General features: G+C 39.3%; 1 protein-coding gene across 2 annotated transcripts in view; it reads left to right on the forward strand.

Moving 5' to 3' along the window:
- LOC107102500 (A-kinase anchor protein 13-like) overlaps positions 1-24,471 on the forward strand; it is a 126,638-nt gene that overhangs the window by 37,289 nt on the left and 64,878 nt on the right. Inside the window, exons 3-5 of one of the 2 annotated variants that reach the window (XM_015401828.1) lie at positions 7,394-7,550; positions 15,733-15,896; positions 16,310-16,481. In XM_015401828.1, the coding sequence (XP_015257314.1) occupies positions 7,394-7,550; positions 15,733-15,896; positions 16,310-16,481 (493 nt within the window). The remainder of the gene's footprint in view (positions 1-7,393; positions 7,551-15,732; positions 15,897-16,309; positions 16,482-24,471) is intronic. The other variant, XM_015401829.1, reaches the window with a different exon arrangement.

The raw sequence follows: 24,471 nt of genomic DNA on the forward strand, positions 1-24,471 counted from the left end.
GTTTTAGAAACTAACCGCGCCTTAAAACTCTACCCAACTTTTCACTGATCTGTCTGCTGTGATCCTTGATGTCTATGATGCTGTTAGTAAACTACTCTCTATTGAACCTCTGAGACCTTTACAGATCCACTGGATTCAAGCCAAGAATAAATAAGACACAGATGGACTGTATTCACCGTCTTGGTGACTCCTGAAAGCAATTTGTTGGACTAGATTCTTTTAAGCATGACTAAGTTAAGCGGGAACTGAAAACGTATGCACATCTTAGTTTTCACATTTCATTTGTAAAAAAAACGTCTCCTTTAGCTTCACAATTATGCATGCCTATGTGTTGGTCTATTACATAAATCCCCCCCCCAAATCATTTGAATGCATGGTTTTAATGCTACAGAGTGGGGAACATTTAAAGAGGTATGAATGTTCATTGCAAGTGGAAGGATGATGAGCCAGAGATTTCAGCCTGGTGTCTGATAGTTTCTTTATATCTGTTTAATGGAGCAATAAGTGAGGAATTTACTGTATAATTAACCAAAACCATCTCATTTGTCCCCCTGGATGGAAATGGCATTCTCTGTAAACAATACAACCTCTGCATCAATGTCTTCATCAAGTTTTTGTCCTTTGTGACCCAGAGGGGCTGCACAGAACAATCTAGGTGACAATTATATGAGAATTTGAAGGGTTATCTAACAGTGCAGTGTTGGTAAAAGAGTAGCCTGAAACATGGAAGTCTAGGCATCCTTAAAGGCTTAAACATACCGGCTGCATATGAGTTTTGAATATCTCTTATCTGATTATTTTACATGTCACATTGACTGCGTACAGAGAGGCTCTGAGTAGGCAGGGTGAGCAGATCTGTGCAGATGTGTCTGTGCTACAAATTAAAACAATTTCCCACATTTGACTTGGATACATTATGAAAAGTTATAAAAAAAAACAAAAAAATACTGGCATATTCTATAAAGCAAAGTCCCACTTAACGAGTCTGTGAAGCATCTCAAACCAGCTCAGATAGAGAATGTTCATAGGCTTATGTTAAAAAACATAATGAGATATATATCTAAAGAAAAGGAAAACCCAGTGGAATGGTTTCTATGCTGATCTTGTTTTTTTTGTGATTCTCAAAGAGGATCTCTTCCTGTTAGATCCATTATTGCTGAATTGCTTCGTAGTCCGACTGAAATAGACCTCGGGTCTGTCTCAGTCAGACCTACGCAAGCCCCCTTGCGTAAAATTGTGTCGGTTTGATCATCCCCATTGACTTTCAATGAGCTCTAAATGTCACAACATTGTCTGACGCGATTTTCTGCCAGATTGGACCCAAAATCGGATTCGGTGTGTTCTGGCCTTAAAGTCGTAGGGAAACAGCTGTTCCAACTGAGAATTTCTGAATTCTCCCGAGTGGTGCCTGACTTTACATGATTGAATTAAGTGAATGTGATTGGTAGTTTATCAAGAGGATGGGGTTGTTGTGGCGGAAGGTTCGCAAGCAAGTTTGATTGAGGCTGGTTTTCTCTAGTGTTGCACCGATGCCATTCTTGGCCCAGATACCGATACCTGGCTGTGCAGTATCGGCCGATACCGATACCATAATAATGTAAAATAATTGCCATCATGGCTTCATGTCAAGCTGCTGCCTACCTCTGTGAAGCAGGAAAAAATCTAAGACAAAGTGAATCCAGTAGAACTTTTTATTGCCTACCAGGAATGGGTGACAATAGTTGAAGAAACTTATGGCTCTCAAAATGGTATCGGAACCCTATTTGTTGGTACTCACCGATACCACCATTTTAGTGCAGTATCTGGGCCCCGTCCGATACTGGTATCAGTATCGGTGCAACACTAGTTTTCTCTAACAAGTTAGCAACTTAGTGCTAGTAGGTTCCACAAAATATGCCGCTTAAACCGATACAAACTAGACCAAACTCGCACCTATGATCGCCAATGCCTGCTGGAGCTACGGTCACAAAATGTTTTAAATACCAACATTTTTGGCCGTTTAAAAAGCTGCGGAGTTTTACGGAGGGATGTCAACAAAACAACAGGGAAAAATAACGGACGGAATAAGAGATGCCAAAGACGGAGGCTGCAGAGGGGGGCTAACTGCGAAGCAAAAGGGAAACCCCCACAGATCACCGCTTCCATCAATCCTGCTCTCCAACATCCGCTCATTGGAAACCAAAATGGATAATTTCTGACTCCAACTCTTTAAAAGAGTAGATTTGTAATTGCTGCGCCATCATTCCGATGGAGTCTTGGCTGCGTCCAGCAGTACCGGACGGTGCTGTTGGCCTGGGGGGGCTTATGCTGTACCGCGCCAATAGAAACTAAGAGCTCTGAATGAATGGAGGCTCCTCTTAGACTGTTTCTAGACAATCTTCAGCATCTAGAGGGGAAGCACAGTCCTCTGCAGGTGAAAATGAGGAGAGCACTCTAGATGCTTACCTGCCAAATACTGAACCATCCTCAGCCGGCTCCTCCTGGCCCGGCCCCGGCCAGCTTCCAAACCTTCTTCAGCATCGTCTGTCGCTGCTAAACCTTCCGATGGCACCGCTGCTGCTTCAACCACATCAGCCTCTTCAACCCAGGGGGCTACCACTCTCACAACATCGTCATCCTCATCCTCTTCTTCCCCTGAGCCAGGAGAAGCGAGTGCTTCAGGAGCTGGAGGCAGTAGTAGCAGCTCAACAACAACTGCTGCTTACCTTATCAAGGCTGCGTTTTGAAAAATGAAATATCTAGAGAGCTGTTATGAAAGAAATTTCTTTTTGTCTACACTTCTGTATACAAAATGACAAAATAAATCTAAGTCTATACAGCATGCTAACCTTTAACTGGAAATACTGCAACTCTTTTCTTAGTTTCCAGAGCTTTCACTCACACATTTAGCTAAATTTAATAAATCCCCCAAAATCTGCTCCTGCTTAAAATCTTCATGTAAAATAACATTTTTCAACTCAAGAGTTCTCAAAAACATTAAGCGCCACTCATGGATGAGCTTTTCTGCCTGATATGATCAGGAGAGCTAGCCGTCTAAGCATCCCCACTGACACGTTGGCTGCCTGAATACTGTGGGTCTAATCTATGGATTGTTTTTGTCCACCTGCATATAAATATCGAGTTTTACTATAAATCATTTATGATTTAATTTCAGCCTGTAGCTCACCTGGACAAACCGCAGCAGGATGTTACATGCATACTCAGAAACAGGGGGTTGGGTTCGTAGCCTCCAACTGTGCTTTTCATGTTGCTAAAGAGCTTCTTGCTTCTTGCTGAATCTTGATGATTAGCAGGTCAATACCTCAGCAGGTCACTTTGCTCTCCGCTGGTTTTAAGTACTTAACGAAGTAATGTGGACATCCATTAACACACAGGCAGACTTTAAATAGCTTTTAAACTGATATTTTCTATGTGTCATTTAAGCCAGACACATAAGGGTCACGAAAATGTCCTTTTTTTGCACATGATTATAGTTTTCAGGTTCAGCCGTAGCAGTTTCTGTGTGGACGGCTGTTTTTACATGTCTGTTTTGCATGTTTTGCAAAGATGGTCGCCTGTGGAAGTCTGTTTCCTGCAGTTGCCAGCAGATGTTTCGCATCTCTTGTGTCTTCGCCTCCACCCAAACGCCTGCCAACAAAAGGACTCTTAGTGATCTTATTCGGCTGACTTTCTTCTACGCTTTCACTTCTGTTTCTTTTAGCACCTCCTCGGCCCCGGCTCCTATTACCCAATATTGATTTCATGAATCTTACTTGTTAAATCAGTTTTCAGGTGTTTTCATTTCAGAGAAAATTCCTTATTGTGTTATTTATCATGGGTCGATAGTGATTTGGACAAAATGTGAGACTGCTGAGTTGCTGCAAGAAGTCCAAGCAGCTGCTGCACCGAATATAACAAGTCGGTATTCCGTCTGAAGTAATTTGCCACGCACTTTGAGCGGAAGAGAGAAAATCATTTCTCCTTTTGCTTCTCCTTTGTTCGTTGCAAAAATGTGGAACTTATTTCACACCAATGTATTTTCATTTTCCCATGGAATACAAAACTGCCAAAGTCACTGAGGTACCAATTCACTCTGGAGCAGCAAACCCTAATTTCCAGTCGGAGCTGAGGATAAGAGATGAGTTTTTAATAGAGAGAATGTCATGCCTGCTGGCTTTCACAGGTCCACAACTCATTTACTCCAATTCCTCATCTCTCCTTGTTAAAGGCGACACGCTCAGAGTGCTGCTAAACACGCACCTCCTTGCTGCAAGGCGGTTTCCATGGTTCTGGCTTTCTGAAAGTCACTCCAGGCTGCTTCTCAGCCTGTGGCCTCTGGGTCGACTTTGAACATGTTTCCTCCACTCTCAAACTGTTCTGCAGCTTTTCTGGCCTACTGGTCCCAAGACAGCTGGTTAGCCTCTCTGCTGCCTGCAGACTGTTCTCCCCCCAGAAGCTACCACTTTATGAGGAGGAGGAAACACCTTTAACCCTGTGAAGCTCAGGCTGCCTTTTCGAGCTGCCGATGTTAGGTGAAAAAGCTGTAACAGCACTCTGAGTAGCTGGTGAGACATCTCCCTAGCTGTTGTCCCCAATCGAAAACAAAGATGAGATGAACAATAGTGCTATTTTCTCCCCGTGATGACACAAAGTCATTCTAATTATCCTGCCTGGGCCTTAGTTGCCTTAGAAATAAAGCAGGCAGCATGAGTGCATAAATATGCTTTGCAATATTTACAGTCTTACAGTTTAACTGTTGAGTAGTGCACACAAATTAACTGACCATGGATTTTCTATTTTCTTTTTAAATGACCTGCTGTGCCCCAAACTGTTAATGCAGAGGAGACAAATGGAGTGGCTGTCTGTTAACTGCTAATCTGAGCTGCCGATTCTTTTTAAACTGTTTGTTCCCGCCCACATGCGTACAGACACTTTTATTGATTAATTTTTTTTGTAATCAAGCCTGGACTATTTTTTTTTTTTAATGCAACAAACCAGAGACAATGAGAGAAAATTTGCTCTCCCTAAGGAAACGCTATGAGGAAGGACTGGGAATTAAACAAAGTTGTATTTGGAGAATAAACATACCATTATTTAAGGGGGCTAATCATGTACTGTGACTAAAAAAAGAAAAGCAAACAAACAAAAACACAAAAATGTGTATTCAGACAAAACCATATACGATATTGGGGTTGCTGGTTCAAACCCCAGCTTCAGCTTCAATGTAGCTTGCCACCATCAGAGTGTAAATTGGAGATGTTATCAAATAATCGACATATGATAGTTTGTCATACAATGGTTTATATCAGAGGTCACAGATTAGTGGACCACTGTCCAGATCCGGACCCACCTGCTGACTAATCCGGACCCAACCTGATTTAAAACATTTATAAATTTTATATAAGTTTAGATTTTAAAATGAGAAAATGTTCTATTTTTTTCTATTTTTATTTAAAAATTAAATGTATAAAATGGATGCATAAAAACCTCATTTTATTTCAGTGTTAAATTCTGTTTAAGGTAACAGATTATAATTAAAAATGTCTTAGCACCTTTAGTTGTTGATGATTTTCTTTATTCGGACCCCCACTGATTTTTAATTGGTTACCCCTGGTTTATAAGATTAAAATTAGTTCCATCTGATTAACTGGTAATATTTGCTTAAAACATTATTATTATTTTTTTTAAGTTTACTTTATACTTTTATACTTTCAGTAGTTTTTGGAGCGCATAGTTGTTCACTTTTACTTAAGTAAAAAGGTCAAGTTGATATTTCAACTTTTACCAGAGTGTTTTTAATCTGCAGTATCTATACTTCTGCTTAAGTAACCAATGTGTGAAGTTTTGACACCACTGCTCCTGGATCATGTAGAAGCACGACTATAAAGAAAGTTTAACCTGAGCTTAATCAGAAATGATATTTGCACTTTTCTTTACATCTGTGGAAATCAGATGATGAAATGAGGTAACTTTAACATTATGGATAGCTTTGATGATGAGCAAGGTGGTAAGAAAATATGAAAACATGTCACGTAATCCAAGTCATAAAATCATTTTGTCCGTCTGCATCAATCTGAAAAACACTCTCTGCTATTGTGGTGTTGTCATTCTTTGATGTTATGCGGATCTTTCTGTGGGTTTATTGTGAAGCATGAATAATAGGAGCCAAAACAAATGTTTTTCTTGTTCCTGCCACCTGGAGAACAAGAGTAAGTTTTTCGTTGCCCCGGAGAGTCTAGCAAGCTGTAGTGCTTGGAGTTGATCACATTCTGTTGATCTTTCTCCACCTTTCTCCGCCTGCTTTTTGTGATCTGACAACAGGCTCTTAAGGGATTTAGGTCATTTTTCTAGGCACTTATGTTGTCGAATATTTCAGATAAGCAAAATGTTCCTAAATTTCCTTAGTTTAGGGACACTAAATCAGGTAATATGTTGGAATATTTGGCCTGATTAAGCTAAACGTAGTATAGTGGCCACCTATACTCAAACCTATATTAGTTTACATAACTTTGTTTTTTTCCTGTTTCATTTTAACATCAAACTCTTGTCTGCTTGGGTTAATCGATAAGTATTTAAGGTTTTGGTTGATTTTCTGTAAAGAAAAATTGGATTTAATGACTGAACAGTGATTATTTCACCACATCTGTAGCTATGAGAAGAGCTACGTTCACACTGCAGGCCTTGATGCTCATTTACGATTTTTTGTGAAATCCGATTTTTTTGCGTTGCCATTCACATTTCCAAATAAATGCGACTTTTATGTGGTCTCCTGTGTGAACTGCAGTCATACAACGCAAGTGTCCCGCATGAGCAGTTGAGTACACAATGACATCACAGGCCAGCGTGTTCTGTGTTTACAGAAGTAAACATGAATGGTAGTGCCAGAGCGCATCCTGCGATCTTTCTCAACCATAAAAACCCAATCTTTTCAAGATGGTTAAACATAAATACTGCTCTCCACATCATCGTCCACCATGGTTGTTGTTTTTCTTGCCGCTTCTTCATAGCAAGACCAAGAATAGTGACCTTTGTCGGATATTAATGGCGTTCAGGTCGGATGAATGCGAACTGGCCGTTCAGACACAGGTCGCATTTGAAAAGATCAGATTCGTATCGGATTCAGGACCACATAGCCAAGTGGCCTGGGTCGCATTGGAAAAAATTCGGATCTATGTTGTTCAGACTGCCATGAAAAGATCAGATCCAGGTCACATATGGGTCAAAAAATCGGATTTGTGTCACTTCAGGCTGCTGTGTGAACGCAGCTAAGATGCGGGCCCCTCTGCTATGTGGGATTTATTTTTGATCTAAAACTGGATCTTTATACAACATTTTAAAAACTAGTATCATTTTCTTCCTTCTAGTGTGATACAATGTAATCTCTTCCTTTCACTTTGTCTCCCTTTCGTCTCAGCAGGGTCGGTGTGTCGTCACAGTGCAGCTTTCTGATGAAGAGCTGGCTGCAGATGATGAGGGCGTGGACTACTTTCTGCTGTTTGCCGGCACAACACAGAGGCATCTAACCAGCACCCTGAGGAGCAGCCATGACACCTTACAGGCATTATGTCCCGGTGAGACACCTCCACAGCAATCCCCTGAGTCACCCAGTTTTTTTAAACCGGCAGAGAAAGACTGTAATCAAGGCCCCTGGGATGTGTCATCAGTGCCGCCTTTGATATTGCCAAATTTAATAAATAAAGCTGCCTTCAGTAGAATTGAGTGGATGAAGAAAAACTGAAATCAGGATTATGTAAAAGGAATTGATGTATTATAAATGGATTTAATGTGATTCCCCAGGCAAAATACAGGGTGATTACTAAATGGGGGAAAAATTATACACGGTTAATAAAAAAATTTAGCCCTGTTTACTCTGACTAACCTAAATAAAGTGTTCTGCTTCAAATGAATTAGAAAATAATGATGGATATCATGGTCCCTCTGCCTAAAAGAATCCATCCAGAACGATTTAAGAGAAGCATCCAAACGGCTTACAGTAAAGGCTGATTTATACTTTGAAACTAGGTCGTCTGCATAGGTGTTGCAGTGAACGCAGGGACGTCATCGCCCCCTCCGCAGACACCCTGCTGCACCTCTCCCAAATTGTAGGTGACCGCAGACAGAAGGGCCTCTGATTGGTCAAATCTATATCCTATCTACACTATGCGTGTCTCCTCTTCGGTACCTTACCGGCTTGTTTTGGTTGTATGACCGCCATTGTGGAAAACGAACGAAACGAAGATGGACCAGCTAGAAGAGCGAGGTCAACCTGGATCCCCACTCTTTTTCGCCCTCATGTCCCTCCGTTGTCGCACAAACTTGCCCCAACTTCCTCACCGCCTCAGCTAGTTCCTGATTGTTCCTCTTGCGTTGTGGCATGGAATAACATAGCGCAGACCACGCTTCAATATTAAGCATAAATCAAAAATATCTGCAACAAGCTTACTATGACATGCTGCTGGTGGAGGAAAACCAGCCCTTAACTCTGGATGAGGCCTTGTGGAAAACATGAATTTTCCAGACTAGGACAACTAATCGTGATTGGATTACATTCAAATGCTTTATGGCAGGAAACATGGTGGATAGTGGCGTTAGCAGCATGACGCTGTGAAAATGGTTTTGTGCAACTGGGAGTAAAAAGGTGGTCAGAGTTGTTAGGGAGATGGATAGGGCTAAATACAGGAAAGATCTGGAAAAAAAGCTGCTGGATACTGCAGATGACTTGGACTTGGATTAAAGGTTCACCTTCCAGCAGGACCCAAGAGCTGGGATGAAATGGTTCAGCTTTTCTGACCTTATTTTTTATTTTACTTCTGACATAACTAGAATGATTTAAATGTATCAGATGTTTGTCTGAGGAATTGCTTTCAGAGTAAATAAGCAGCAGCTTTAAACAGCACCTAGATCAAGAGGCAAAGTTCACCGTTTGCACAACTACCTGGCAACTACCTTTTTTTTTAAAGCAACAGGCGATATTTTTCAGCCTATATTAGCCAAGGTCACTGATGAAATCTTGGTAACATCAATACAGTGTAATCAGATATGGTCAGTATGTGTCCTTACATAACAAACCTTTATCCCCCAGTTTTCTTTGTATTATTTCTGGAACCAGTTCTCGATGGAAAAATAATGACAATGAATAGCAGCATATAACTGGTAATATAGCGAGTAGTGGATTGTAATGTGTAGTAAACAAGTAAAACATTAAAAAAATGGGATGAATTATTTCTCTCAAAAAAGAATAACCTTTAAAATTACTTTATAGTCTGACATACTGTCAAAGTTGAAGCAGTTTTAAGGAGTTTGGAGATTCAACAAATCTGTTGATCTGTATTGACTGTTCCTACGTTAGCTGCAAACAGCAAAGACTGGATCTCCTCATATTTTTCCACATTTAGCAATAACCCATGTTGAGAACAACACAAAATATGAAGAGCCAGAGGAGGAGACATAGCTGAATTAGTTTGCCTCTTCCTGCAGGTAAAGAATAAAGACAGCACATGACGAACTGTTATCTTATTAAGAGCTCAGCTGAATTACAGGCGTCTGTTGGGGGTTGTGGAGAGGTGTTACTTTCCTTTCACAGATTAGCTCCGCTGCGCCGCCTCCTCCGTCAGGATGCTCTGGACTCTACGGGGCCGAGCTTGTAAACGGTCAGAATGATGCGGGATGGGTTTTCTTGGAGGAAAAAATGCCAGAGATTCAATGAAACTCTTCTGTCTAAAAGCCTTTGAGCAAGGCAATAACACAACCTTGACTTGCTGTCAATCGTCCGAGTTTGTTGAGCTGTTAGGTGGAGGTCTGACATGCTAAATCACACGGGGAATACTCTCAGTTCAGGTGGAGCTTCAAATGATGTAATCTACCTGAAGTAGGCAGGCTTTCAGCTGTGTTTCTATTCACTGAGCAAAGGCTTGTTTTTTTTCTCACACTTTAGAACAAATGGATATCTAATATGATTTAAAGTCGTAGGGAAGTCATATTTTAATGTCAAATCATTCTGGCTTAAACATCTATATAAATGTACTTTATCAGACCATATTGTCCCAAAAGTTAAAAAATTTCTATTTAAAATAAAAAAACCTGTCTTAAAATCTGTGGGTTTTTTTTCCGTTATCTTCTGCAGGCCAGTTAGTCATACGTCAGCCTGAACACATAAATTCGGCCAATCATATATCAACAGACATCTGTCAATCAATTTTTTTGGTCATAGCATCTTGACTCGTATGTTGCTGCTAACATACGTAAAGGTTGAAATAAGAAATAAGAATCATTATTTCCTTTCCCATTGAGTTGCGTCCTAGTGTTCACGGGGATGGACGTCTGTGTCTTCAGCAGGCGTAGAGCTAACAGAACTGGCAGCGTTGCGAGGCAAGGGCTCAAACATGTACGGCTGGAAGCCTTCTACACCAAACCAAGCTTCTGCCGCCCTGGCGTCCTCTTCCACAACACCTTTGTCCCCGATTTCTTCCTCTAAATAAAAAATGGATGATGGAGGAGACTCATCCACGACCTCCGACACTAAACTCTCCTCCTCTTGCATGTTTCCTCTGTCCATAGCGTTCCTTAACAGTGTCGTTTCTAAGTCACCAATTTAGCGCTACTTGGTCCCAATGGAATTTCCCATTGGGAACCTACTAGCACTAAGTTGCTAACTGGTTAGCAAGATGCTTCCGACAAACCAGCCACAATCAAACTTGCTTGCGAACCTTCCGCCACAACAATCCCGCCCCCTTGATAAACTACCAATCACATTCACTTTATTCACTTGTGTAAAGTCGGGCACCACTCGGGAGAATTCGGAAATGCAACGTTTGGAATGGCCGTTTCCCTACGACTTTAATATGACTTATCATAACAACAGCTAAAAAAAGCTCCAAAAAAAAACAACATTCTTAAAAAACTTTATTACTGCTGTTGCAAAAAAAACCCAATAATAATAATAATAATAATTAAAAAAAAACCTACACTCCTGTGCAACCAGTAAGGACATTTAGAGGATTCAGAGGTCATGAGAGCTATGCCAAGAGGAATACAAATGTCTACAAATGAAAAAGCATGAAGTCAGAGTGGGGGAGCAGAAAAAACTTCAGGACAAGTAAAGACCCACTGGGGGGTAGAATGTCTCAACCTCAATTAGAAGACTCGTTTGGGATGATATTAAAGGGATAGTTCGGTATTTTTGACATGAATCTGTATGGCATCCCCATCACCAGTGTCATGCAATCACACTGACTTACCCCTGGCAGCGTCCTCTGAGCAGAGTTCTCGTCCAGTTTTGGTCAAGCCGAAAGTAGTCCGGCAGGTTTGCTAGACCCAGCGAAATAAAACGTTTCTCTTCCCAAAACATTATGTGTTCAAAAGAGCGATATTTTTGCATCCCAAAAACGTTGTAGTGGAAAAAGTCACACGTCGTTATCACTTGGTCCTATTTTCTCTCTGTTCGTATCAGTGCGCGCCGTCATTCTGACAGCTAGGGCCTACTAACCTGACAACAGCCAGATGCATGTCTCCCTCCGCCTAGCTCCTAGCTGGGCGGAGGGAGACATGCATCTGGCTGTTGCTGAGCTTGCTGTAACGAACTATCCCTTTAATGCCTTTAAAAATAAATAAATAAATACTTTTTGCCAATTGTCCTCTTATTCACCAGTGTGCTGTGTCTGTTTAAAAATATTTTTTTACAAAAACGGCTGCAACACATCTCTCCCCAATCCGTCCTGAATGAAAGGGTGCAAGAATGACATTGGTACGACTTATTATGCCAGAGTTACAAACACAACATCATACAGGTGGTTAAGCCAGGAAAGACACATCGCTGCCTCTTTCAAACTGCTTGATGTACAAACATGAAACTTGGTATATATCATCATCCGACCTGTCTAGCGCTGAAGTAGAAGGACATTTTTAGATATCATGTATGGTTTGGCTGTGCAGCGAAACCATACATGAAATTTCCAATTAAAATCTTTCAAAATGACCCGCTTTTTTACATCATTACCATGGCAACATCATTTTTTGTGCTTTGTGAGAGTTGGCATAATCATGTTTTTTTTTTTTTTAATTTGTTTTTTTTTTATAAAAAAAAATAAAAAAAGATATTATTCCTAAGTTGTAATATTTTAATAAAATATTATTTCTTCATTATTCAGTTATATAAAAATAGAAAATTATTTAACCTTTATTTTGAAATACTTCAACATTGAATATTTATCATTAGTATGCTCAAACATTTCACCTAACTGTAAGGCATTTGGTCATTCTAATCAACTGTGCAGAATTTGCATAAGCAGAAAGGTTCTGATTAGCATGGGATGTTGTTAATTTGCCAGAATCAATTTAAGTTGGATGCATGTTTAGGAAGATAAATAATGCTGTTATTAGTTTTGCTATTTGTGAGTTTGGATTTATTCCAGTTCTGCAATTTTGAATTGGTTAATATATGATGAATCATTTAGTTTAAATGAGTCGGTGCCTCACAGTTTGTTTGCAGAGTTTCCATGTTCCATCTGTGCTCTTTGTTTTTAGTTTTCTTTCCAATGCTCAAGTTTCCTCCAAACAGCCTGGGAATAAGCATGTCGGACTAATCGGTGATTCTTGGCGTCTTCAGTTTGCCGGATCACATTAATGAACTGACGTCGGTCGTCACTGGAACTCTAGAAATGTTGTTGTGAAGGGAATCACTAAAGTGTCCCTTAGTGCCATGCAAGTGTGACAGGGGGCAGCTTAAAACAGAAGCCAAGAGCGTTTTAATTAAAGTCTTCAGAGGATGTGATGAATTCAGCTTTAATTCTCTTAATATTTCCACACTTTGTCAAAAGATTTATTGCAGAGGAAAGTAAGTGAGGATCATTTACTTTTCTGCAGCATCTACCTTGTTTTCATCACTTGATTAAAGCAGGCATCCCCAGCATCTACAGGCTGCATAAAACACATCAAATGTATCATGGATTTTTTTCTCTTATAAAACTGGTTATGATTGAAAAAAATCTCATGTATCGTTATTAAATAGTTCTAGCCTAGTTTCTTAAAAATGTGTTTTTAATTTCAGTTTCTTAATGGTGCATTTGAGGTTTCAGTATATAATTGAATACAACATTCGTTTCCTGCAGGTCTTTTCTCAGATTTAAATTGTTGATACAGTGTCAAATGCGTACATGCATCTGCACTAACAGGTTTTAATGTCCCATGGAAACTTCTAGAGATCAAACAACTTCTAGAGCAGAGGTCACGGATTTGGACCAAACCTGCTGGCTAATCTGGACCCAACCTGATTTAAAACATTTAAAAATTACAGTATGTTGTCCGACGGCAGTGTCTAACTTCACTTGCGCTGCTTCTCCAGTTAATATGGTAAAGCCTTCCAAAGCGTCGGGACCAGGCTCCATCCCCAGACCTTTACAGGTTGATGATTTCTAGTTTAACTCTGACTGGAAGGAGGAGCAATCCTCCCATCAGAAACTGTAGTGCTCATTAAAACTCATTGGTTTCTTAACTGATACGTGGCGTTATAAATTTAATAAGTGTTTTTACCCACTTTGCACCATGCACCACTACCATTGGCATAAAATGTATACGAAAAAACAACTGAAGGCTTGAAAGCCTCAACATATCTAATACCTTTGTGAAAAGATTGCTGAAACTTTCTCTTTGAACAATAAAAGTTTTCAGGGCTCATTTGGCATACTAGTATGAAAATGCAAACTTTATTCTTTTTTCTGATGAAGATTCTCAGTCATCCAGGTCATGACTATGTCTATAGACAGGTTTCAGACATTACAGGCTAACAATGGAACCAAACAACCTACTCACCGGTTACCATTTGCTTGTTTCCAAGCAATACAAGGCCTTGTCTATATAAGACTCAAACCCACTGCGGATCCAGACATTTGAATTGAGAAAGCTTCCTGGAGAGGTGGCGAAACATCTTCAAATCCTGGAAACCAAGTCCAGTGGATATTTTTTTAACTTTTACGGAATTTATGCTTTTTATTTTCAGTTTTAAAGCAGCATCTGTTTTTATGGACACACAACAGCACAATAAGGTTCCAGCTTATTATGTGTGGAGCCTAGAACGTTCTTGGCTTGTTCCTGGCAGCTCTAACTAATGTTCATATATCTGAGAGTGACAGCTTGGGTGAGATGGTGGAAATGTGCATGGGGTTAGGGCAATGATCCTAAACACACGTCTGATTCTGCAATGGAGAAAGCAGACTGCCAGCTAGAAATAAGCCATAAGCTTGTTGACCCAATTAAGACTGTGGTTTCCCTGGAGCGTACCGTTTTACTAAATATTAGAGCACAGAAAATAGACATGGTCAACATTATTGCTTTCCCACATTTAATGACAAAAAACCCCAAAATTGTCACATATGAACAAAATAATAAATAAAAAAGTATGAAAATGAAAACTGGAGATGAGATGTTACTTTCCATCATGCTTCAACAGAATTATATATATATATAAAAAAAGACACTCCAGTGATTTGGGTGTGCAAAATCAAAGCACAGGGGATGAAACTTTTTTCTTCCTCCATTAATATGCAGACCAAGTTGTAATAAACATAAAACACAAAAAGGGGAGGATATGCAAATGGAATAATTTTTCAAACCTGGAAATAATCAGTCTCAATATTTAGCAAGTCTTCAGATAAACAACAAAACATAATATTAATAGTCACCAGAGAGCACACACCTGAAAGTCATCATCTTTTTCCAATCTAATGTTCCTTAAGAGGATCTTTATGTAGCATAGGTGTTTTTTGTGAAATTATTATCGGCCTTCCTTGCTTTGTAATATTTTCGGTCAATGAGATGTTATGAGGAGTTAGGTGAGAGAAATCCAGCTGTTTAGAGAATAACCTTGTTAAAAATTTTCTGTCAGAAAAGAAGAAAAAGTATTTTTTCCAGGTTTTATGAATGATTTTAAATCTTTTAAACGTCCAGACCTTTTTGTTTCTTTTCATGTTTGTAGCATTGTCAGACACTTATTTAAATGTAACTATAGATAATAATCCTCATTAACATCCTTGTTAGTTTTTCATTACTACCTCTTAGTTATTATTACCTGCGACAACCTGTCTTAAAACTTCTTTCTACTTGGTTGGTGCTTGGTTCCAGGTACTTAGAGATACACTTCCATACAGAAAGCACATATTTTTATCATCAGCTACCACATAAATAATTTAATATGCATAAATCAAGCGGAACACAATGGCGATAGCTGTACTTCTCTACTTGTGAAAGCAAAAGCTGTCGGGCTCTTTTTGGCATCAAGACAATTATAAAAAAATAAAAATTCTTTTTCTTTTCTGACCTTTCTACTACCAGCAGCACATGGAATTTGCTCATTTAAATGGAGAAAACTGAACGTGTCTACAAGTCTTCCTCATTCCAGATGTTTTGTAGATCACCTGCAACGCCCCCATTTCCTGCACATATGTTTTCTGGTTCGACCATGCGCATGAAAACTTCCGAGCACAACTGTAAACTGGGATTTTGTATTTCCATCTTGTATTTGTTTTTCTAAGGTTGTTAAATGCCTCTGCTTATATTAATGGATTATTGTGTTTTCATGATGGTTATGTTGAAAATGGCCAAAAAGGGCTAAAAATGCTGTTTTAATTCTTGAGCAAGTAGCTGGGTAGGTTTAACTATTTGTGTGGATAAAATCTTAGAAGGTTTCTAATGTATAATTTTGTTTCATTTAGTTTTCTCCCTCTGATTTCTCCCTTTTTTTTCTCTCCTTGTATTGAAAAGCTCATGACTGCTGTGAGGTGGTGTTGGTCACCTTATGTTCAGCCACCCAAACTACCAGTGGGAGCTCGGAGGAGCCAGCCTCCTGCCTGGCTTGTGTGGCTCCAGTGGCTGAGCATCCATTCAGCTTTGTCCAGGATTTGGCTTTTGACATGGCCCAGTTTTTGGTGGGTATTCCTTTCAGCTTTCATTATAGTATCTTTCACAGCATTGTTCATTTTTCTTTGACATTAAAACCCAAAAGCCCTGATGTCTCACAGCGATACTCAATCACTGAATTCTGTTTTATTCTGTTCAAGGTCTGTTTGAAATCTAACATTGGTTGTATTTTTATTGAAGAGAAAAGGATTCTGACTCTCATATGTTCTTCTAGAACATTATTTTCTTTTGAACATTTTTAAAGCGGAACAGGATAATCCAGCTGTAGCTACAAATTGCACCCTCATGGAAATGTAACATCCTAAATGTATGCCTTTCGTTATTCCGAGGCGTCTAGTTAATGTCCAATATTATAGAAATAACATAAAATAATCTCTCCCTCCTAAAACCTGAGTCATCTCTCTAATCACCTTCCACATAGGTGAGCGCAGCAGGCCGAGCTGATGGCCTTGATGGGGCCCTGCTCCTGGACGAGTGTCAGATTCCCCTGCAAGAGTGTGAGCGCCTGGATGAGAGCCTGGCACTGGCCCTCCACCACCTCCAGTTGCCTCCAGGATGGAGCCTACTGGGAAGCAAACCGGCCAACAGCTCTGGTGAGTGAGGAACACAATTACAGTTTTTTAAAGTATTCATCTACTTGATTTTCTTTTTTGTTTTATGCATTTTGGGAATTTCAGCCACAAACTTATCTTAATAAAATGTTATGATAAAACAACATTTTATACTTGGACATTAAAGCAGGGTTTTCTAAAATAGTTAAAATAATCTGATGTTCAAGCATGCTTAATATCCCTGCAATAACATCTGCAAGTGCATATTCAGGATTATCTATCCATCAGATTTGCACATTTAAGGGCCCAAGATGTTGGCACATCATGTTTTTTTTTTTTTGCACACCAGCTCGATCTAAGCCACGCCTCTATTTCTTGTTCTTTTTAAAGATTCTTAGTCACTTCTTCAGCAGTTTTAGTTCCTATATATTGTGTCAATGGGTTTAATATTTATGTTTGGACGAAGAGTTTCCAGTTTAACTTCCATCATACAGGATTATGTTACAGCAAAAATAGTAAGGATGTTTTGGTTAATTGGTGTCTTAAATTTATGTTAGAAGGGGCATGGATAAATTAAAGAAACTATCATAATAATAAAAAAGTCTTTTTTTTTTTTTTTTTTTTTAAGGCCAGAAGAAAAAAAAAATCTAGTTTTTTAAGGCTGTACAGCACAACCTCTAATAAAAATATTGTTCACTTTTGTTTTTTGTTTTTTTTAACCAAAAGCTTCATTACTGTCGATAATCTAAAATAAGGCGGAAGTTTGAATGATGCATTTTTTCTTCCAATTAGCAGTAATACCATCTGAGTTAGTATTTGGCTTTTCAGCAGCACCCCATAAAACACTGACGTGTTCTCTGTCTGTTTTTGGCGTGATCAACATTAAAAAGAAATGCTGGCAGCTACTTAACTGTTGGATCTATAGGGTTTTTCTGTTTCATCGCTGTACTTGGGGAGTTGGGACAGGGAGCTACCTTGATGATGATCCCAGTCATTTCTGTTTGCTGGACTAAAGCTTCATTCACCTGGTTTATTTTTGGCCATTATGAGCAGATGGAAAAGTGCAGAAAGATTTCTGTATGTTCACAAACTGTAACATGGATCACAAAGCTGCTGGTCCAAGCCCCAAATTTAAGTATTCATTTCACTTTCACAATGACTTAAGTTGAGATTAAAGTTTAGAAAATCCTCAATGTGACTCATAACTCATTGTAACCATTTGTTAGGGATAAAACAGGAGAGCGATAGAAAATGAGGTGTAGAAATTCACCGGAAGGAGTTAATTCCAAAATGGCTGCCACTGGCAGAATAAAAGAGGCGGTGCCTCAGAACAGTGATTAAAGGAAAAGTCCGGTCAGCAAGGTCCTTTGTAGGTATAGATAATGATCCATTGGTTATTCCTTAGGATTACTAAGTCTGGGAGCGGCAATTTTTGCCCAAATACAGTAAAGCCTCACTCCTGACATCTTCCAGCAGTGACGTCACGGTGCAGTAAGCCTAGCGCCATTCTCCCCGCTTTACAAGCAGAATCAATGGGAACTACTAGACACATCTGCAATCAGCAACAGTTATTGAAGGTTTCCAGAGGACTTCACCATTGCAATTCACCAGAGCTATAGTGAAACTGACAATGCCCACGTGCATGGCAGCTGGATGTTGTAATGCATCAGGTGAAAGTAAAAACAAAGAGTTATTTCACCTTTCCGATTCCTGATCCTCCACGGACGGGTTCGCCGTTGGATTGCTAACTGGAAGAGGGAGGATTTGCCATCGAACTTCTGGCCAGAGAAAAATCACGTAATATGTAGCCAACATTTGGAAGAAGAATTTTTTCAAGATGACTTGGATAATAGCGCGTTGTGAAAATCACCAGATACAGCACTGGGACTTGATCAACAGCCGATACCGCACCATGACGTCACAAACCAGTAGGTGGCAGTAGTGTTCTTTGACAAACATGGATGCCTCCAGTAAAGCACATTGAAATTAAATAAATCTTAATCAAAAACACTTATTGTTTATTTAACAATATGTAATAATTTCACATTTCAAGTACTTTCAGAAGTTTGAATTCTGAATATGACCGAAATTTTTCCTTTAATAAAACCTCAGCGTTGAGCAGGTTACATGCTTCTCAGTAATTAACCTACAAAACAATCCCTCTACAGAGATGCTGCAGATTGTCAGGATGGTTCTAGATGCAGGATAATACTGTATAATGTATAATGTTCATGTTAAACTTGTCGATAAGGAAGCTCTTTGTTCCTAATTTCCTGCTGTAAGACTTACAGCAGTTGACAGCTTAAAAGCCTTGTTAAGGTTTAAATAGCTGATCCAGTGTCAGCATCAATTTGGTCTTTTTAAAGATGCATTTAGCCCATTATATTTCAAAGTGAAATAATGTGCACATAACACTTAAAGTATTTTAAAAGCACCATTTGTGGTAAAGACGTTTGAATTTAATGTGGATTTTCTCATAAAAAGACAAGGATCCAGATATTTAATATGCTGACAAATGTTAGTGAGTTCCAAGGATATTCCAAGCTATTTGTTGCCTTCAACAAGGTCCAGCTTAAACTCTAGCGTCGCATAACAACTAAAGCTAGAGATCAGTAAAATATATTTTCTGGCACAGGTGGCTTTTATACAAGGACTTAATTTTGATTGGTGAGTTTGATGCCATTTTAGAAGCCTAATGTTTTGATAGGCCCTGCGATGGACTGGTGACCTGTCCAGTGTGGACCCCGCCTCTCGCCCGTAGACAGCTGGAGATGGGAACCAGCACCCCGCTTTAGGTCACTTTAACAGGTAGTTCACTATTAGTCGTAGGGAAGCAGCTGTTCCAAACGTTGCATTTCCAAATTTTCCCAAGTGGTGCCCGACTTTACACGAGTGAATGAAGTGAATGTAATTGGTCGTTTATCAAGGGGGCGGGATTGTTGTGGTGGAAGGTTCGTAAGCAGTTTGGTTGTGGCCTGTTTATCTGAAGCATCTTGCTAACCAGTTAGCAACTTAGTGCTAGTAGGTTTCCAATGGGAAATTCCATTGTGACCAAGTAGCACTAAATGGGTGACTTAGAAACGACACTGTCAAGGAACGCTATGGACAGAGGAAACATGCAAGAGGAGGAGAGTTTAGTGTCGGAGGTCGTGGATGAGTCTCCTCCGTCATCCATTTTTTATTTAGAGGAGGAAAGCGGGGATGAAGATGTTGTGGAAGATGACGCCAGGGCGGCAGAAGCTTGGTTTGGTGTAGAAGGCTTCCAGCCGTACATGTTTGAGCCCTTGCCTCGCAACGCTGCCAGTTCTGTTAGCTCTACGCCTGCCGAAGACACAGACGTCCATTTCAACCGTTGCGTATATTAGCTGCGACATATGAATCAAGATGCTATGGCTGAGAGATTTCATTGACAGATGACCATTGATATATGATTGAATTTAGGTGTTCAAGCTGACGTATAACTAACTGGCCTGCATAAGATAACAAAACCTCCCCCCACAGATTTTAAGACAGGATTTTTATTTCAATAGAAATTTTCTACATTTTGGGACAATATAGTCTTTTACAGAGTACATTTATATACACGTTTAGGCCAGAAGGATTTGACATTTAAATATGACTTCCCTACAACTTTAAGACTATGATCCAGTTATAATGCTACTGATGAAACAATCAACCCAACTCTGAGACTAGGTGTCCTAATATTTCTCCTCACTAGCAGAAGACATATAAATTCCCTCTACTACATCTGAAGAAGAGTTATGGTCCCCTGAACATTCTGAACTAAACAGCAACCCACCTGAATCACACTGAGTTAAAGGTCTCTCACTTTATCTGTAAGCTAAATCCCTTTTAGCTGATTTCCTTTTCTCAGCTCAGGTCTAAAGTAAAATGCATGCCAACATACATGGGAAAATGCACAGCTTGGTCCACATGAAATCCTTTAGTGATAGCCAACACTTTAAGGTATAATAAATCCAAACACTGCATCCTTTCACAGACTCCTGATTCTTACTGCATCTGAACGGTTGTAGATCCTTCACTTTAAACCTTGTAATAACTTTGTAATTAGCATCTCTCCCTGAGAGTTAAGGGGGAAGTTTGCCTGGCTGTCAGGTGCCTGTCACAGTTAGATAAACTTTCTATCTTTCTTCAAGCTGAAATCAATTCTTAAGTTCATCATCTATGTTCTGTTTGGAAATATTTCCTTTTAGGTTTTCACTGCCTGTTTTCCAAGTCATTTCCTCTTGCTGAGAGTGTAGAATGGGTTGAATGCAACGCTAATGTTTCCACCAGAAATCCCACACCGTTGTGCTTCTGTGCCTTTTATATTTCTCAAAATTGCAACTTAAAGACAATCTGATTTTGATTTTTTTTTCTTCAATCGAGTCAGGATTGTGCATGTCTGTACCTCACTGCATAGAAAGCTGAATTTTTATCCTCTACCTCTAACATTAGGCATATTTTAGTTGAAACTATGAAACTGGGAAATAAAACAAAACTACCAACTATACAGCAGGATGGTGGGAGTATCATGCTGAGGGTTTGTTTTGCTACCAGGTTACTGTAAGGAGGACTACTTTCAAATTTCTGAACTGCAATTTTTGGTAGAAGATGGACAGTTGAGACTCTTGTGTCATCATCAGAAATATCTTTATCAAATATTCCTAATTTTTAGTTTCATTGCAACTTCAAAGAATGTTTTAACCATACATTAGTCAGAAAGTATATATTTGTGCCTGTATGTATATTTTTTGACCCACTGCAGATTCACAAATTTGAACTTTTGCGCTGAATTCTAATATCTTTACTCCAAGCTAAAAATGGTTCTAATGTGTCTTTAAAAGACCAAATCAAATTACCTCCAATGTCCTGGTGAGTGGATTTAAATCAACCATCTGCTCCGTCCCCTAACTAGATGTCCTGACCTGATATTAATATTGCAATTGGGCTGAGCGATTCATCAATTTCATTGGATGAGCAAATTTTTTGTTTTTGAAAATGTAATTTTAGGAAAATCTATATATATATATTTTTAACAGTCCCTTTTGGCGCTTAAATAAAATACAGCATGAAGTGCGATGAGCAAATATCAACAGACATGGTTGACAAATTCCAGCAGTGCCACAGAATGGTTAATACTTACGCAGCTACTTAATAGAGCCCAATTGAGTGCAATTATTCCTCAGGGTAAAGCGACAACTTGCTGTGATTGAAGATCAGAAGAGATATATATATATATATATATATATATATATATATATATATATATATATATAAAGAATTACAGCAATTCTTAGTTCTAGTGAATACTCCTCAGAGCCTTCTATTAGAACATAAAGGTGGAAGAAATTTCCCAAACCAACAAATGCAAACATGAATACAGCATCAGTGCAAGAAGATATCAATCTATCCATTTCTAAAATCATTTGTACTTTAGAGCCTAAGGATAGCTTTGGCGTGACTGGTATCAGTATTAATAAGGGAGTTTAATCATGCATTCATCAGCTTAGCTTCATCTAAAGCAAGCATCCCCAAAGTCAGTCCTGGAGGGCCGCCGCCCTGCAGGTTTTAGAGGTTTCACTGCTCCAGCACAGCTGATTCCTCCAGGAACTGACTTTGGGGATGCCTGATCTAAAGCAGCTTTAGCTTCTGTTTCAGCAAACTGTATCCTTCATACCTTTTTCTGAGGACAGTTTGAGTAAAACCCCTCCTGGAGTTTAGTATTTTATTTGTATTTTATCACAATAAAATCTTAAACTTGATCTTTTTTACAACTTTGCATAGAGGTGCTAACTTGCTTCGCTGCTTTACTTCCTTGTTTACCCCCTCAGCACACGCAGTGTTCTACCTTCATTATTTCTTCATTTTGAGTAAATTTCACCACTCTGAGATCAATCAAGTCAATCAATCAATTGTTATTAATATGCACAGAGAGGTTTATTTAATAATAGACATAACAAAAACACAAAAATAGCCATTACTGACAAACTTTGGACACAGCCAGAGCGAACTACATGCATATAAATAAATAAAGTCGTATTGTGTTACTTTGGCCTTTGCAGTGAGTGTGAACCCTAATCTAAAACTTGTGTTCATCTGCTCTGAGAACATGCAGCAGTTTGGCTGCTGAGAAGAGGATGTATCAGTGCAGAATAAGACACGATTTTATCGAAATGAAAGTGGTAATTTTCTCTGGCCGTTGACTCATTTCACTGTAATCAGTTAAAGGGAGCGAAATGAGCTGATGTGTATGATAAACTCTGGGAGGTAATTGCTCTGTGTGAAGCAGCATAAATAAGTCTTGTGGGGGTAGTTAGTGTGCTGCCTCTGGCTGTTGCTAAGATAATATCTTATGGCTCAACTCAGATTTGGATTTCTGACTAAGCCAACGTAACTGACAAGTTAGGTTGTGTTGTTTTACATAACTGACAAAAAAACCAGGCGTACATGACGCAGGGAGTGTGGCTGGCATTAACAGCCTGCTCGCTAATTAAAAGGTTCTAATACTTGTTTGTTTTCTGTCAGACAAACTGATGGCATTTTTGGTAATGGCTTCCCCCTGGATTAAATAAGAGTAACAGTGATAAGTCCTTTGATTCTACCGCTGCACACATAGACACGCCCTCTCTCTCCTTTGCATCGGAATCAGTTGTCACGGCGTGGACGTGGAAGGCTGCTTCCAGCTGCGGTGACTGATGTGTGCTCTAATAGGCTTTGCTGCGCAATATGTCACCTCTTCAACACGAGACGTTCTGCTGCGGCGAACTGCAGGGAGGAGAGAGGAGCGCTCCATTTATCAGATCTGTCAGATGATGGATAGCGGCGAAATGTAGGTGGAGGTGGCGGTGGTTTATCTCAGTCATCCTTCACGCTGTGGGCCCACAGCAGTCACTGATCTCACACCACTGCCAGCTATTTATTGTTGTCAGGGATGTTCATCTCACCTGGGAAATCTTGCATGTCATTAAAATGGTTAACAGTTCCCTGTTTGTTCACCCGGTCTGAGCAGGCGGCTGCAGCAAGCCTTAAATGATCTTTGGACGCTGAGTTATAGATCACATCAAAATAAATCTGTCTGAAGGGATCCGCAGCCTCAAGCAACTCCATCTTGTAGAGATAATTTTGTATCATTTCTAAGTTGTTCATCACACCAGTACAGGACAGGTCTGCTTTATGCTAACAGGAGCCTTTTTGACAAGTTTACACAATGCTATATGGCCTCAGTGGGATTCATGTGATGGGCTCTTCTCACCATACAGCAGAGTACCTTGGCACGCCTCTATATCTTTATGTTTAGAGCTAATTTTAGCTCTAAATGTAAAGATCAAGTCATTCTGTCCTTTTTTTTTTAGATTATTAGATTATTCTATTCACCTCTAACCACTAATAACTCATTAAAAACCTAAAGGCTCACATCAGAACACAGAATAGACATCTATATTTTTTCTATCACAAACCAGAAGACGTCACAGTTCTGTTCAGGCCCCACCTTGCTCAAAAAATGTTTCTAATAAAATCTGTGCCTCATTTATTTTTTTAGTAATCACAAAATTAGTAGACTTGGAATGAATGTCTGAGAATGCTTCAGAGTTTTTTAAAGAGCATTAGAGAACAGACAACAGAGGCCCAAAAGACACAGCAGACGGGTCAGGGAAAACGGCATGGAGAAATTTACTGCATTGTTAGGTTTACGGAAATATGAGGTTTTTAAACCGTTCAGTGCGTCTAGAAATGGCAGAAGTACACAACAAAAAATGCCTTCTAAAAACTAAGAAAAAAATATAGTGTTTTAAGTGAATAATTGCTTATTTTCAGCAAAATAATCTGCCAGTGAAGCAAGCAAATGAGACTTGGTAAGATTTCTTAAAACAAGAACATAATATATCTAAGTAGTAAGCATCCAAAAAACTTAAATCAAGTATAGAAATCTATTTTTCTTTAACTTGTAAAGATTTTTTCTCTTATTATAAGCAATTTATTCTCATTTATTAGTCATTATTGCTTAGAATGAAATATCCTCTAACCAATT

The sequence above is a fragment of the Cyprinodon variegatus genome, unplaced genomic scaffold (genome assembly GCF_000732505.1).
Source record: "Cyprinodon variegatus isolate N-32 unplaced genomic scaffold, C_variegatus-1.0 Scaffold1264, whole genome shotgun sequence".
Taxonomy (NCBI): domain Eukaryota; kingdom Metazoa; phylum Chordata; class Actinopteri; order Cyprinodontiformes; family Cyprinodontidae; genus Cyprinodon; species Cyprinodon variegatus.